We start from the raw sequence: 17,045 nt of genomic DNA, 5'->3' as shown, positions 1-17,045 counted from the left end.
CTGTAAGTGGCAAACCCAGATCAGGAGGAACGGAGCAGTGCCTCTGCCAGGCCTTGTGTTCCCCAGCACAGCTCTGTCTGCTGGGAGGAGAGGTGGGCCAGGAGGGCCTGATTCTAGATGGTCTTTGGGATGTGAGTGTGATCCACTGATGACTGGTACAGGGAATATCTCGGGCTATCAGCGATTAATGGTGTGTTACAAAAAGGCATGTCTGAGAAGATGTGGGCAATGTGATCAGCTCTATCTTTTCCAAAGTTTCATCTGGTGGTGGTTACTGAAGCGACTGTCGTCTTGACTTAAATATAGCTATGACAGTGACTTCTAAAGCGAGATAAAGAGCATTCTTATACCATTACAGCATCTTACTGATGTTACTGTTTAATTTCCAAAGCAATGAGTTGAGATTTCTGATCTAAGACAAAGCTTATTGTTGGCTCTCGCAGGCTGTGAGCGGTGTTTAGCAGGCCAATGGATGGTAATGATTGGGTTTTCCTTGCTGTTACAGAATGAACAGAACTGTGGATTCCTGTTGACCAGCCTAGCTTGTTTAAGGCATTACATTATATGCTTCATTCATAAAGAGAATTAGCAGCAAAATAGCAAATACAATCTTTAGTAAAGTCCCTTTTTTAACCTTGAAAATGGTGTAGTTTTTAAATTTTGGAAACCATTGTTGTTCACTCCCACTGTCATTGGTGGTGGTGGTGGTGATGTATGTAATTTTCATTTGGATGAAAAAACTAAATTCAATAAAGGATTTATTGCAAAGAATAAAGATGCGAGGCTAAGGTATAATTTGTATGTTCAGCTTTTAGATAATACACATTCTTTAGAAGCCTTTCAGATAATATTGAGGGCATATTGGTGTAGCAAAAGCAGAAAGTTTTGATCGCGTAGTATAATTACAGTTGTACAGTTTTTTTTCTTTTTTTGTATTGTACGTTAGTGTTTGTTTGGGTTTTTTAAAGTGTTCAGAATTAGTAGTTTTACGTGGTGTGAATAAAATCCAAATTCTGCTTTTGGGTGAAATGGTGATGTGGCATCATATATAAAACTGTCTAGATAAGATTTAGATTTTCACAAAGTAATACTTTCATGAAGAAATTATCCTGATGTAATGTGTAGTGGTTTCAGAGATTTTTCGTTTACTTTTAAAAAGGAATACAACCAGTTCCTCTTTGCACAGATAAGAAAGGAGTCAAAATACCGATTTGTAGTTTGCAAATCTCTTGTAAAAGGTTCTGTCAATTAAAAATCTTGGGAGGCTTAAAAACGTGAGTCAAACTAGGGAAGATAATGCTGATGTTCTCTTGGTCTGAGAAAATTTGGTGAATTTACTTGTAGAAATATTAATTTCTTTCCTATTTTTGCAATATTAATTGCCTAATGGCAGCTTCCAACCAAGAGAAGGGATTAGTGTGCATTTGTAGAGCTAATGATAGTGCACTTTTAAAATGATGCTCGTTGCCATGGGAATGCTTACAAATAATTTATGTAGTAACTCAAATGTCCAAAAGTTGCACACTTTCTTTGAACGCAGATTTTTGTCTCCAAATGGATGATATAGAAGAAACCACAAGTTTTAGCTTGCTAAAACACCTGCTTCTTCACTGCCTTGCCTTGCTGATAGCACTGGTAAATGTTCTCTGTAAACAAAAGACCACCTAGGGATTTCTGGACAGTAAATTTAGCAATAGTCCTTAAAATACAGTTAAAACACTAAAAGGTAAATAAAATAAGAATATTAATATCCTAGCAGAATCTCAGAATTTATCTACATGACCTGTAACACCTAGGCACAAGAGTTGCCATGCTTCAGGTCAGCCAGAATCTTTTAAAATGCTCTTAGCATGGATGAGCTCAAATTAATAATCTTGCTGAGATGCAAATAATACTGGCTCAGGCACACTGACCTCTAATACTGCTTTGTAGTGTCTTTGTAGTGTCTAGTTGGCTTGCGGTGCAGGCAGAGAGCTTGTGTATGTCTTCAAAAGACTATGTAGACACACTCAGAAACAGTAAAGGGTATTTAAGTCAGTAATATTCTCTACCTAATTTTGCTGCTACTTTCTCCTATTAATATATATTAAAATCAGCATGATAAATGGGGGAGAGGGCTAATAAATGTATCCTTTTTTTAAAGGTGCCAGTGGTCATATGGCTGGCCAGTTACTCCATCCCTTCAGTAAAATTACTCCACTGTTGACAGCTCCTAAAAGTTGTGAACACTTGCCATATTACTTACGTTTCCAGTAGTTTTTTCGTTGGTGTTGGTGTGTGGGTTTTTGTGGGGGTTGTGTTTTGGTTTTGTTTTTTCTTTTTTTCCCCCCTACTGAAACATATCCTTTTACTTCAAGAATTGGTTCTTTGCCAGTAGAGGTGCTAAATCCAAATATTTATCAATATGCTATCAATGCTTTTAAAAGCAGCTTTCTACTGCTTTGGAAAAGACAGAGCTCACACCTCACCCTGGAAATTCTTAAAATGTTGGGCTTAAGTCCAGAGTTTTATGTGCAGGAAAGCTACTTCTGGAGACTTTTTAACTGAGGTAATTTTTCCATTTTTCTTTTCCTCTGAGCCCTTCACAAAGGGAAGTACTTAGGCACTCAAGCTGCACCTCTTCCTTCCTTTCACCCATGCAAAACAACTGCCAAGAAAGGTGTGAACTCCAGGACTGTTAAAACTAGTGGAAATTTTTTTAATTCTACCCCCCCCCCCCGTTAAGAGAAGTTTTTCATCTGAGGACTCTTGGTGACTTTCATGACCAAAATTATGTGTAATGATTTTGATCTCCGGGCCTAAACCAGTCCTTGCTGCTCTTAAAAATAAAGAAATTGATGTTTGTGTAGGACTTTAAGAAACAGAGCATTGCTGTTTCCATGCGGTGAATGCTCCTCAGCTAGTTTTTTTTGACTGGTTAAGACTAGAAACAAACGGGGAGCAGGTAGAGCATGAAGGGTTAGGGGGAACATTTTGAAGGTTGGTATTGGCAAGGTGTTTTACATGTAGAGGCTGAACATTTCCAGAAGAGCTCAGTGGGAGTTAGAGGTGAGAAACTGGCTGGTGCAGCTTGTGACCGTGAAGAACTGAGGCTCCTCTGGTTTTGGTTCCTGCTGACTCCTGTGGTCCCTGGGAGCCATATTTGATATTAACAATATCTTGCCCATGTGGGAAGCAGGGGCTTCAAGGTGCCTGCTGACTTTGGACCAGTGGTAATTAGGAGGGTGGAAGACATTGCCTCCGTGCTTAACCATGTGAGGTACTCTTCCCCCTGGCTTCTCGGTGTGAGAGCGCCCTGTTCACTATTGAGAATTTGCCCTCATATTCTTTTGACAGAAGTTGTTGACCACGGAGCTAAGGCATAAGCAATAATTTTGAAAGTATATGTGTGTGCATAAGATATTCCTGTCCCACTTTTCATGATGATAGTGAGTACTTCAGTTGAACTGTGCATGTGATGTAGTTGCTCCTAATCTGCTTCAGTGCAGCTGCCCAGAGTAGTTGGACCTGCAGGGGAACGGGGTTTCGGCCAGCTTAATTTTTGCATTGAACACCACAATGTATGTAATCCATCAGTAGAGTTCAGCTGTGATGATAACCCTCAGCAGACAGTTTTTAGTAAATAATTTGGGGGAATAATTTCTTACTCCAGACTGATTCCCAGGAGAGTGTCTATTTATGCCATTGGTTTAAAGTATCTTTTTCAAGGGCCAAGATGACAGCTCACTACAATATTCAAGAAATCCATTGGTAGTTGAGAGGGGAATATGTTGATGTTGTGGTTCCTGAAACTGTCATGTAGTTGCTAAAAGGCATACTATATTATGGCTTTTCTTTGTGCTGTGCTAATTAGACATGAATCCACTTGCATATTATTAAAAATATCTGAAGATGTGCAGCTCTTATGTTGAAAAATATCTTTTACCAGTCCAGTAGAATACATTTCAATTGACAACATTGAAAGAAGCTGTATGATTTATTTTCGTATTTGTTGCTTGCCTAAAAATCATCTTTAGCAAGTGATTAATTGCATTTGTAGATACTGCACAATTGCATCAATTATCCATTTCAAATGAATTTCATTCTGAATAGTTGAGAGGATGATGTAGTTTAATCAGTAAGTGAAATGGAAGTATTATAAGCTGTTTAAAAATACTTATCACATTTTATGGAGGCAGGAAGCAGACCGCTGGAAAAGTAAGAAATATGCAGTAACAAACATTAATATTTTTTCCTTCAGTTTAGCAGCATTTTACTAGCTTGCTTTGCATTGGTTTCCATCCTTGATATTATAATGATAGTTATACTGTGGGGATGTTAGATGGTTAGGAATTTTTTAGTTAAGATAAATTAGTTGTGGTTATAAATACACTTGTTTAAGTATGACAGCTTGCGTGTCTGTTGATCAATGTCTTCTCTTTCGGACAAGCTCTGTAATGTTTCAGAGCATACCGAGCAACTTAGTTTTCTATAATTGGTTGGTTTTAAAAGGATGTTTGATATTTCATTACACTTATTTAGAAGGAAAAAAGGAAAGTTATATGTTAAAATAACACAATTAATCTGGAAATTTTTTGAGGCATTGTTATGCATGCTTTTGCAATACTAAACCATTCTTAAATGTATTTCAGGAAGTAGTTTTGGGTGTTAGGTAAAGCTGTGTGGGCAGGAAGATAGTCTGGTATTAGCTTGGTAATGAAAGGTTAGCTAAGCAGATGAAATGCAGATATTGAGGCCAACTTTGTCTTCGTATCTAATATTTGAATGACTTTCAGTTTTGCGTAACTCCTTGAAAGCTGGTGTTTTACAATGTGTAATGTTTAACCTATTCAGAGCCTCTGATTTTTAATGCTTTTCCACAGTTACAAAATTTTTTCTTCTGCAAAGGTGTTTTAAGAACAGGTTTCTGCTAACTGATACCTTGTTACGTATTTCACTTGTCAGAGTGTTCCCTGGCCTTGAGATAGCCTGACTCTGTACTTTTCAAGTAATAAAGATAAAATAAGTGTTTTCTTACTGTAGGGTTTTAGGGCCACAGCTTTGATTAGGCCCATTGTGGATTTAAGGCCAAATGGGGGAGTCTAGATACTGATTTTAAGTCTAAAACATTTTTAAAACTTGTGGTTCACTGCATTCTTGTTTTCACAGTCTGAGGGGTGGCAGGGGTATCATAATGAAAGGCGCTGGTTATTGTCGTCAAATGAAGTTTCTTAGCTGTTTCAGAAATGCACATACAGACACAACTTATGTTTTGTCCCAAGAGACCGAAGTGAGCCATGGAGAAACCTTTCTGAGGTGCAGTCATGTTCAATTGGCCAGCACTTGAAAACAGCACTGTATCTAACTGCTGGACGTTACATTAAGATATGTATGAATTTGGTTCAGATAGGATTATCATATTTTAACCTGTGCGTGGTTATATTATTACTGAATGAAAAAGAGCCTTTATGTGTGTTCCTTGAGCTATATGGTCTTGGGGATCATCTTCTGTATGCAATGTCAGCTGTTGCATTTGTTGGTGTAACTAAAGGTAAACACCTTTCCTTTGTAACACGGATTAATTGCTTTGGGAATATTTATGAAAGTGCTGATTTTTAAAGCTAAAAATAGTGCTGTGGCTTTTTAAACTCATTCTGGCTGTCAGAAGTGCTCACATGATCTTGAAAGTGTTGCTAAAAATGTTCAATTTTAAAATATGGTAATTAAAATTGTCTGTTGTGAGAGCAGTAGATGAGACATTTCCTGCATTTGTAAACTAAGCATCCCTTTCACCCCCAGGTTTCCTTGCATCTGACTGTTTGTTATGTTGGTAGGATCTGAACTCCCACTGAACCTTCTTTGGAAGAAGCTTTACTGTTGGCTAAAGTAGGGAGAGCAAGCTCTGCAGCCTGCCACCCTGCTCGGTGACCTTCAGCTTTAGGGTTTGAATGCCTTTCCTTTGTTTTAAAAAGCTGATGCCCTCAGGGAATACAATACTGTAAACTGGAACTTCAGACGTACGTTTTCACTTTTAACTTCATCATTAAAAGGCAGTTTCAGATAAAGATACTTTCCCTTGGGTATACCGGCCTGCTTCAGTCCTAATTTGAGTAGATACCACGTGTATTTCTTCTATTAATAGATCTTATTTATTTCCTTCCAAGTTTATTGTTAGTGTTTGATGACCATTTAATACTCCAAGTATACCCTGCACTCAGGATTTTCTCCAGTTGTTTATGTAGACTTCCTAGTCTCTAAATTTATCTAGTTCTGAGATTTGTCTCATGTTGATTATTGTTTAATAAGATTTTTTTTTTCTGAGTAGAAGAGGATGTTTTTTGCTACGTAGCCTTTCTGAAAGTAATATATTTGCAATTTTATACTACCTGAAAACTTATTTCTGAGCCTATCAGGGAGAATTGAGATGATTTAGGGCCCTTTTATTGCCACCGCTGGCCCATGAATATTTCTAAAGCTGTCTTACTGGGCTAGGTGGTATAGTCAATTCTTGGTTGAATGTACAAAATTTTGCTGCAGAAGAACCTCAACAAAAGATTTCTTTTTAGCTAAAATGTAATGCAAAACTACACTATAACCAGAGTTTAGTTAGAAAACAAATCTGGTGCAGTATTTTTAAGAGATGAAAATCCAGGTTTTCTGGGTTGCGATGATAGTGAGAAGACAGAGCAATGGGGCTGGTTGGTAGCCTGGCTGTCAGGGCAGCCGTCTGCTCTGTTAGCTGCTCAGGGCTGTACCCTTTCTTTGAAATAAAAACAGTTGTTTTGACCATTTTCAGTCAATTCTGTCTCTCCCTCTCTCTTTTTCTAACCAGAAACCGATACGTTCACATCTATGTCCAAAAGTGCCACTATTGCTTTTTTCCCCCAGACGTTTTGTGGCTTTTATGAAACGAGCATTTTCAAAAAATAAAAGAAAAAATGGAGAATTTCTCATACTCCTTAACCTTGATAAGACCTGTGACTGATTCCAGCATATTTGTTGTTGGGGCTAATATATATCCATGCTGACTATTGAATTGAGAAGACTGTGTTCACAGTGTAGAAAATGCTACTGGTATGTACTTTGTCACCCTTTATACTGTTACACATACACGTTTACAGAATTTGAGAGCTGTCACATAATGAATGAGACTCTCAAGCATTTGGGTTACAGTTGTTTGCAGAGGACTGTTATTTAATAGGATCCCTCTCTTCTGCTTCAGTCCTAATTTGAAGAACATGTTTTTTTGTAGCAGTAGGAAAAAATACCGAATTTAAATTATTCCTATGTAAATAAATTAAAAATCTTCCACTGTTCTTATATGCATATGCTTTCTTGGTTTTTGTTTTTACCACCCCAGAAAGATGGGGATGGTCTTTTTAGCAAGGCCTGCTGTGACAGGACAAGGGGTAATGGTTTTAAACAAAAAGAGGGTAGATTTAGACTAGATATAAGGAAAAAATTTTTCACGATGAGGGTGGTGAAACACTGGACTGGGTTGCCCAGAGAGGTGGTAGACACCCCATCCTTGCAAATATTCAAGGCCAGGCTGGATGGGGCTCTGAGCAACCTGATCGAGTTGTAGATGTCCCTGCTCATTGCAGGGGGAGAGGGACTAGATGGCCTTTAAAGGTCCCTTCCATCCCAAAGCATTCTATGATTCTGTGATTCTGCATTTTATTCCTATTTGCTCAGTGAAAACTGCGATTCTGTCACTGCAAATCTGTTACACTGTCAGTTGAATTTGAGTCAAGTTTGGGGAGTCAGTGTCATTTATTCTGCTACTATTGAAAAACTGACAGTCTTTAAAATATGAACAAGAGATTGAGAATTTTTGTGTGTATTGGGTCATGGTCTTCTAATAGTGTCTTTAGTTGTGCATTGTTGGTTTGCTATCATTCTGCTGGTTGGGCAGGAGATGATGTGTTTGAATATACTGTGCTTCTAATGAAATGCTGAAGTATGAAAGGAATTTGTCCATTTGCAGCGACTGTTACATGTCTGGAGTTCTAATGTCATTCTCAGAATGCTCAGTTATAATTTCAGTGTTATGGTTCATGTTTCCTTGATCAGTTAAGACTTTAAATATATCTGGGTTTGTGTTTACTGACTTGAGCATGTGATAATCTGTGATATGTGTGAGCACTATATGCCTTCAAATTAAAACAGGCGGTGGCGTGCAGGATGGGGGCCATGACACTGTACTTTCCCCTGTGGCATTTCTGAAGTCCCTTGGCACACTTCTGTCCAGCTCAGGAGAGCTTTTACCCTTAAATTAAAAAAAAGCCACACTGTAATGGCAGTTACGGACTCCAACCTACAATTCCTCACAGAAATTTTATCTTATGGAATGATGAAAATGTGGAAATTTGGGACTGTCAGGCACCTCACAAGGCTGGACCATTATTTTCTGACACAGAAATGAACATGCCTTGAAACATTTGTGATGTATTTTTAAATCTGTTCTTGAAGACCTCTACTGAAGGTCTGATACCTCTAGTAGCTATAATAACCCTGTTATCCAGCTTCAAGACAGTTTTTGCTGGTCTGGTCTTTAGCAGAAAAGAAAGCTGTTGGTTGCCATCTTTCTTTGAGAACCTCTAGTTAGAGGTTATCTTGGAGTGTAACTGTGTGTCACTAAACGAATCTAATTCCAAGTATAAGATTAGACTTGATCAAAAAATGGTTCCTTGTTGTTTAAAACCTGTGAATCGGTCAAGAGAAACATGAGATGAGATTGTGTTCTGATCATCAGTATTTGTCATTACTGTGAAATCTGTTTCCCAAGGAAGTGGAGGTGGAGGACAAGTATGGACAAAACCCCACTACAGCAAGAACAGCAGTAACCAAAAGCCCAGAAATAGAGAAATAATGTAGCTTATGCAGACTTGTGTAGACTGCAAGGGCGGCTTTAAATAGCAGAACAGTTCTGAGGCATGAGTAGCAAGTTCTGTGTCATGCACTGAGCAGCACTGTGTTGCAGCCAGTGTCTGGAAGAAAAGAGAGTCTAGTAAATTCACAACCCCAAATTTGCTCATGGCTTGGCTATTTGCAACCTTCCAAACAGAAGAGCCTTTGTAGTACCAGTGTTTTTAGTGGTTAGCTAAAGGAGGTTAGCTTTGTTGGGAGCATTATTGTTAAGAGGTTTGTCTGCTTCTGGCATCTGTTGCTACTGAGGCGCTATCTTTTTTCGAGATGAAGTCAACATATGAAGGCTGTGTGTCAGATTTCTGTTGCTAACACACTGCTTGAGGTTGAGTTCCTGATTTATGAGGTTAGTATGGAATATGCTTCATATAACAAGAATTGCTCCTTGACATGTGGTTCTACTGTGAAAAGTGATTGGAAGAGATGGCACATACTCAATACGCGTTTTTTTAAAATCGTTCTTCCATTAGTGACAGAAGTTAGCTTTCAGTGAGCTATATTGGTCTTGTAGTGGAAGCCAAGTCTGTTGGCTTGTGCTCCGATTAACACACAAAGAGAATTGCTACCAATATTATAGGTTCAAAAGCAGTGTATGAACCAAAAAGGGATCCAGCTTGATCTATATTCCAAAGGTTTGCTTGCAAGGCTGGTCATGATTCTTTTTTTAAAACACAAAGCAACCCACTCTTGCCCCCAACTCTCTTGATACTTATAAACTGAAAATAAGTTCTACAAATCTTTGAGGGACTGAAAGCACCAAACCTTTAAAGCCATCTTTCTGAGTAGAGCCATCTTTTGAGAGAAATTGGAAGTTTTAATATACAGTGTAGAGCTTTTATTGAAAATTAAATTACCTATCTAGTTGGCTTTGTTCTTTGGAATTAATTTATAATATTGCTACCTTTTGCCTTGAGACAACTTGATATGGCAAGTATATACACTGGAAAACTGTACCATTGCAACAACAAAAATAATTATTAACTTTAGGCTTTATCTAGTTAAGATCAAGCTCTGAATTGAATTCTCTTAGTGTGTTGACAGCTGAAGATTTATGTCTTCCAGCTATATTCCTGTTGCAGAGTTGGCAGAAGTGACCTCTCCAAAGAAGGTCTTTGTTATGGATTTTGCTCTGTTTACATTATTGCCATAAGGGTCACAATGAAGTACAGTAAGTTAAAGCTCATATATCACCTGCTGACAGTGGTCTTATCTCCTTGGTACCTTTTTCCCTCTCCCAGTATGGAAAAAATGCAAACATGAAGAGTCTAAGGATCACAAAAAGAAAGTTAAAAAATAGTTTCCAAGAGCTTTAGCCTTAATGTCAGGTCCCTGTGTGCACTGTATTTTTGTGTCTGGCCAAATTTCTTTTTCTGTGAAATTACTGTGAAAATATGTCTTTACCAGATAAATGCTACTAAGGGATAGAAAGAGCAGAAAAAAAGCCATTGAGTTTATCCAAGGTCTGTGGAATCCATTGTGAGAAAGGAGGTGACTCAGGGTGGGAAAGAACGATGTTCAGGTTAGATAGGCAGACAAGGAAGCAGTACCACAGGCTTCTCCAGTGGAAGCATGGTGGGACTCTGGTGTGAGGAGCAGGACTTCAGATACCCTCCTGTTTCTCAGAATGCTGTGTCATGTATGCTGAATGGGTCTTTCAGTCCTCACTGTCAGTGAGATGATGTTGCTTATAATTAGCTTTCTCTTCCAAATATTCACTCAAAAATATAAATACAGCCATTGTTCTATATACATAAATATGTACATAGTTTCAATATGTGCTTTGAAATCTCTCAACAGGGTGCTTCCCAGGTATCCTTTCAGGATGGGGAGATGAACCTCACTGGACCCACAGAACTTTTGTTGGCTCAGAGGGCCCAGCTCCCTGTCAGGTAGGAACATCTTCTGTTCAGTGCTGACTCAAGTGTGGTTTATCAACATGCAAGACAAGACTGAGTTCTCATTCCAGCTGCACCTGTGAATCTGCATTGTGCTCATCATCATCATGATCTCTTCCTTCTCATCCCTTTCCTATCCTGAAAATGCACTCGATTCACATGCTGAAGCACATATGTGTGCATGACAGCCTTTTACCCTCATTGATGAATATGAATGATTTTATTGTGGTGTTTGTAGTATAAGGCTAAGGGTGAAATATGCTACTATTATATACTCAATGTTTTTGCTTTCTACTCAGTCCTGCAAGTATTTAATGTCTTAAGGTAGAGGATGTTCTTGGGTAGTATATTGTATCTCAATAACCAGTCAGCTGAACCATATAATCCTAAAATGATCGTTTGCAGTTAAAATGTCACCTCTGTTTTTGAGTGGTAAGGTTATTACTTTGTTCTATCTTGTAGTAGATTTTATATCTATGTTTATACACTGTGAAAACTATAGCCAATATTTGCAATATTTCCCTGTGCATTGCCTCACTGGAGTAGTCAGATGGAATGCATCCTTTTCCTCTCTTCATTTATAACAAACCAGAGATAGCCAGTGCTGTTATAACTGAAGGTGGTGGTGGTCACATTGATAGTTTGGGAAGTAACTTTTATTTTGACCAGTCTAAATTTTGAGTGAAACTTCAGTAAATATATAATCTGCATTGGAAGCCAATACAGTAAGATTTGAGAGCTGCATAGCTGAAACAAGAGGAAAATAGGTGTTCTCAAGAGGTTTAATAATGAGCTTTGGGGTTTATTGTTCCTGAAATCACAGGGAAAATTGTAAATGGCTGAAATGGAAAAAAAAAAAGAAAATTGTAGGTTACATTTGTTACACAAAAATTAACAAGTCAGGCTGCAATACAGTGTCACAGAGTAGGTGAGTCAGGTCCTCAGTGGTGGTAATAGAGGATTTGACCTGGCAAATTTAGAGCAAAATGTTTCCATGCTGCTATTCTCCTGTCCCACTGTAAGCTTAAATTTCAGTTTTGACTGATGATTCAGGTTGTGCTGAAGTCACATTTTTGAGTAGGCAAAGGAATTCAGTCTTTTGTCCAGTATGTTGTGTTTGTTGCAGAACTGTAGTGGTATCATAGCACATTGTATAATGAAATTAACAAGTGTTACATGGCAAACTTCTGCGTGACAGCTAAAATGTCAAAAATCAATTTGTTTCGATTTTGATGATAGCAAATAATCATTTGCTATCATTTTGCAGCTTACAGTTGTTTGTCAAAACAGTATAAAATAACTGTGAAATAAACGGTATCTGCATGCCTTAATCTTAGAGCATTTATCCTCACAAACACCTGAGAAAAAACAAGTATTAATACTCCCATTTTACCTACATGGGGTCTGCAAAAGAGGCATGAAGTTAGATACCCAAAGCCTGTGGGGAAGTTCGCAAAAGCAGGGACTCTGACCTTGGTGGTCGTTTGGGCCATGCCAGAATTTTGGCAGTAGGGTCACCTTTGCTTTTAGAGCATGTAAAAAATTAGTCTTTTCCATGCAACAGAGTTAATTTCTTAGTTTTTCTTGTACTTTGAGTCATCATTTCATTTCTTTCATGGGAGATTTTTTCATCTTGATAAGGATGTGCTTTTCAACTCATCTGCCTGTTTGCTTTTTTATTCCCTCTTGGAGGCCTCCTTGTCACCTACTTTGTATGCCATTTTGTAGTTTCTTCTATTTCCTGCTGGTACTGATACATATTTTTAGAATGGTCTCATCGTGAAAAGGAATTGGAGTACTCTTCCAGCTTTCTCTGCACCTGCCAGGCCTCTAAGTTACATACTAGCTGTTTAGTGTTCATCATGCAGGTATAGAACTTAGTTTAGTTGCTAATGCTTATTTTCTCCTTATGGAATGTTGCTAAAGACTTCTACAGCTTGTTTCACCTGAGGTAATTATTATGCATCACCAAATATATGCACTCATTTGTCTCTTGATCCGTTAATTTGTAATGGGGATTAATCAAGCTCTGTGCATGCTATGCTCATATTTCCTGTTGTCCTTATGCTTTTATTAGGGTGTTTTAGATCATCTAAGTCCTCTTAGGAATTCTCAGAGAGCATATTATTGTTTATCGAGTTAAACAAGTCATTACTTGCATTTGGGATTCTTCAGAAGAAGGTTGTGATATTCATTTGCTTTTAATCTTCATAACCTGATTTCAGTGGCCATTGGAAACATCGACAATGCGAAAGACCTCTGTGATACTTTTCAGAGGTATTCAGTTTTGTGAAATGGCCAGGTCTTCTCTGGCATGTCACAAAGCAGTGGATAATAAGCCTAGATTTCTGTGGATCTCTCAGGATTTTTGTTGAATTCTGCAAACTGTCTTGGCAGAGGAGTATAGAAGGAAAAGTGATAAAGAATATAGATTGGGGCCACTCAATTGATGCCTGAGCATCGGAATGTGGAACAGACAGGGAGCAGAGGGAAAGCTGGCCAGAACAAAGAACCTTTCTGCATTGGTTCTAATTTTTTTTTTTTTTTGAGATAAAATGAGTTTGATGCATTGATGACAAACATGTGCCAAAAAACCACAAAGAACCAAAATAAAGAGAAGGGAGCAGTGTTCCTTTAAATGCAGAGTCCCAGTAAAATAATTGTACCAAAATATCCCTTGCTTGTGCTTCCTGTGTCCTGAGGAGATTTTTAAAAACACTGTTTTGCCTGCAAGTGTTGAGATGGGCAGTATGAGGATTTTTTTTCTCAAAATTGTGAGTTATATTCAAATATTTGTAAAGAGTGAACTTAGAAGAAATTCGGAACACATTATTTTATAAAGTGAAGTTAGTTGGTATTTCTGTGAAATTCATTGGAATTCCAAAAGTCAAAGAATTGAAATTTTCAGGCAATGATTCTGTGATTCTTGTATGGCTTTTTCCTTAAAAGTCAATTGTGTTGTGTTTTGTTGTGTTTTGTTTTTTAAACTGTTCCTACAAAAGCTTTTTCAATAGGATTAATAGCTTTATAAAGGAAAATAATGAGTCACTATAGACCATCTATGTATCTTACTGGCATCCTAATTGATTGAATATAAGTAGAGAAGACTTTATTAATAAAATGTTATTAAATAATAAAACTTTTTTTTCCACAAGTAGTAAAACTAGCATCTTAATATCTAATTTGACTCCTTTTACACTATTCTTTCTGAAAGAAAGTACTATTTATAATTCTCATTTGTGCAGGTATCTTTCTTGCTATATTTCAAAGACGTTAGGGCCATGAAGGACCATCAAGTCATGGTACCTTAAGCCTTCATTTACATAAGCCATGTTAAGTTAATGATGTTAATGAAGCTAATATTTCAGCCTAATTGTGAGCTACTTCATGCTATGGAAGAAAGAAAACTGCTATTGTCCCTGCTGCTTCACTAGAAAATATTCCTTCCTGTCACTGAGTTTGGTAATCATTATGACCTATAGCACTTAAGCAAAACAGCAGCTAGTCACCTAAGAAAATTATCTGAGCCTTCTCATCAGAGCACCAACCTGTCTGAGGTCAGTGTCCCTTCTCTAACTGCAGCCAATAATAGGTATTTCAGAGGGAAGCCGAAAAAAGAATACCATGATTAATATTTTATGATTGTGAAGCCTAGTCAGTTGAAGTTAAAGGCTTCAGACTTGGCTTGTTCTGTATTTCTCACTCAAGTAGGAAAACCATTCCATTTGAAGAAAATCAGTTCACTGATTTAAGTAGGTAAAATTAGTTGCACGTTGGGTAAATGAAATGAGTGGCAGTGTGGAGGATTTTTAGTTCCTCTATTCAGAAGCTAATAGGAAGGAAGTTTCTTTGCCTGGATTTTCTTAAAACATTTCACTGTAAAAGTACTGGGAAGCACTTCAGGGCTGTATCCCTCAGGAGTCTGAAAATTTTCATTTGACCTTCTGAGAGCTGAACTTTGCTAGAAGAGGACTTGAAATATTGGGTCATTGGCATGTTTTTTAATGTAATAAATAAAGACAGGACTAATGACAATCCTCTTGTAATTTCTGAAGGTGGATTTTTTATTTTGGATTTGCTAGTAAAGATGATGTTCAGAATAAGGGAAGCCAAGCTAATGCCATCAGTGTTTAAAATTTGGTATTTTTCCTTGCTTCCCTTCGTGTTCTTAACTAGGACTGAAAGATTTTTCTTTTTTTAAAGTAACAGCAGGGTCTTGATACTCTACAGGATTCAGGTAGAAATTTGTCACAACCTTTAATGTTGAATCCCTTAGCACACTATACATAGTAATACTGGTTTTGAAAACCTTGCTTTTCTTTTCTTAGTAAAAATGACTGTGTTAAGGAACAGTAAACACAAATCTGCTTGGAAGTGGATGTTTAGCTTAATAGCAGTGGATTAGTTGGAACTCAAAGGGTAATTTATGCATAGATAATTCATTACGTGTTTTCATTATGTTCTGTTTTGCTGTCTTCCCACTTCTTTCTAGCAGAGGTCAGGGTCAGTTCCTTGGTTTAAGCACTGTAGATACATAATTAAAGCATAACTGCAGCGTTTTTTTCCTTCTCCCTATTTTACTTTTTTTTTTTTTAACCTTTGTGTCTTTCATTAGTATAAAAACACAGAAGTGGAATAACTTGATTTAAACAAAAAAAGACACAAAAACCTGGTGCCTGCAGGTAGTCTGGTTTCTCTCTAAACCTTTAGACAATCTCATGAGAACCAACTAATTTTAGTAGGGGGAAAAATTTGGATTGCAGTAGCATCTTTACTAGATTAACACATTTTAGTTAGGAGAGGGTGATTTGTTACCTTTTCAAACCTGAAACTGGAAGATTCTGACAGTATTTCATAGGAAATATTTAAACTTTGTGGATAGTTTGTTTAGTTTTATGTAGAATGGAGCAGCTGAAATGTGCTTGTCTCTTCTAAAAGAGAGTGAGCAGTTTTCTTAACTGTGCCTGGAAAGCTGCTTCTTGACTCTGCATGCTCAGTTGCTTTCTCCTCTCCTTGCAGGGTGCTCTCCATCCCTATTCAGATACTGCTCAGATTTTCATCATCTGAGTGTATTCACACTATTTAACATCTCGAGCTCCAGTTTCTTCTTCAGGGCTTTCAAGACATTTTCATCAGAGCTTTGAGCATCTAGTTTAAAAGAGGAAAGGAAAACATCAAAAAGGGGTAGGAGGTGGGTAGGAAATGTGCTATCTGACAGCTTTAGTTGATCTGGCTACTCTTGAAGCCTTTCTGGAAGAATGAGTACAAATACTTTATTACCATCAGCAATTGTACTGGTTTAGTAAGCAAAAGAAGTACATGGACAGAGTCATCACCCTCTTTATTTGGATAAATCTGTGCATGCTTCCTCTTTAAAATTCCCTTTGGTAACTTGACATCACCTGTAGGCCTGTGCTCTCTACCAAATGTCAGCACCCCTTGTTCATGGATGCTCTCCTCCCCTGGAACGGCAGCATCGGCTGGTGGGGCTGGAGGCGCAAGTGAGGAACAAGCAAAGAAGTGCAGCTCAATAACTTCATCTGTGAGCTCTCTGCATCTGAGTGACATTTCCTTTGCCTTTTACTTGGCTGTGGTCAATAAAAATGCCATAAAGCATGTTCAGAATATCAGCTGTGCTTTTCTGTTTGCAAGGGAAACATTAACATCCTGCGCTAAGAGATTTCTTTCCGATACAGCAGCTTACTAATCTGTATCTTTTCTTAAAAACGTATGAGGGATTCAACGATCTATTCAAAGGTTTTTACTTTGTTATGTTGTGCCTGGGCTGAAGACTTACATGCAGGTGTTAAATAAGACTAAAATGGCAAAAGAATATGCCATTGGAATGATAAATAGTTGGCCTGTGTTTACTCAGGCAGTAGATTCTTGTGACATACACATGATGACAAGGTTTGCCCAGTAACCCATGCAGAAAGCGGCTTTTTCCAAGGTGCTGTTGTCATTATGTTGCAAAACGATTCATCTGCTTTAGGCTGTATCTACCGCAATCTCCAAGAGAAATCCTACCAAGATTCTCTTAGCATTTGTAATTTGGGAAGGTCAAAGCGCCTTAGTGAACCAGGTCCTGCTGCAAAACTCCAAAACATTTATTTCTGGAGAGAGGTCCCTTTTAAGCATCTGTGTGCTCAGTGGTTGAGATTGGTTCTTCAGTATTATTGGATAGTTTGCAGAGAAGCTTTTACCTAATAGATCTCTGCCCATGACATAACTGACAAACTGCTA

At 37.8% G+C, this 17,045-nt stretch overlaps 1 protein-coding gene across 1 annotated transcript in view; it reads left to right on the top strand.

Moving 5' to 3' along the window:
* Window positions 1–17,045, top strand: part of PARD3B (par-3 family cell polarity regulator beta) — a gene marked incomplete at its 5' end in the record, with an annotated part of 288,181 nt that overhangs the window by 40,146 nt on the left and 230,990 nt on the right. The window contains one exon of the mRNA XM_082311454.1: window positions 10,705–10,796. Within this exon, the coding sequence (XP_082167580.1) occupies window positions 10,705–10,796 (92 nt within the window). The remainder of the gene's footprint in view (window positions 1–10,704; window positions 10,797–17,045) is intronic.

The sequence above is a fragment of the Platalea leucorodia genome, assembly GCF_965183815.1.
Source record: "Platalea leucorodia genome assembly, chromosome: 5".
NCBI lineage: Eukaryota > Metazoa > Chordata > Aves > Pelecaniformes > Threskiornithidae > Platalea > Platalea leucorodia.
The sequence above is the reverse complement of the archived record's forward strand: the minus strand, read 5'-3'. Positions and strand labels throughout refer to the sequence as shown.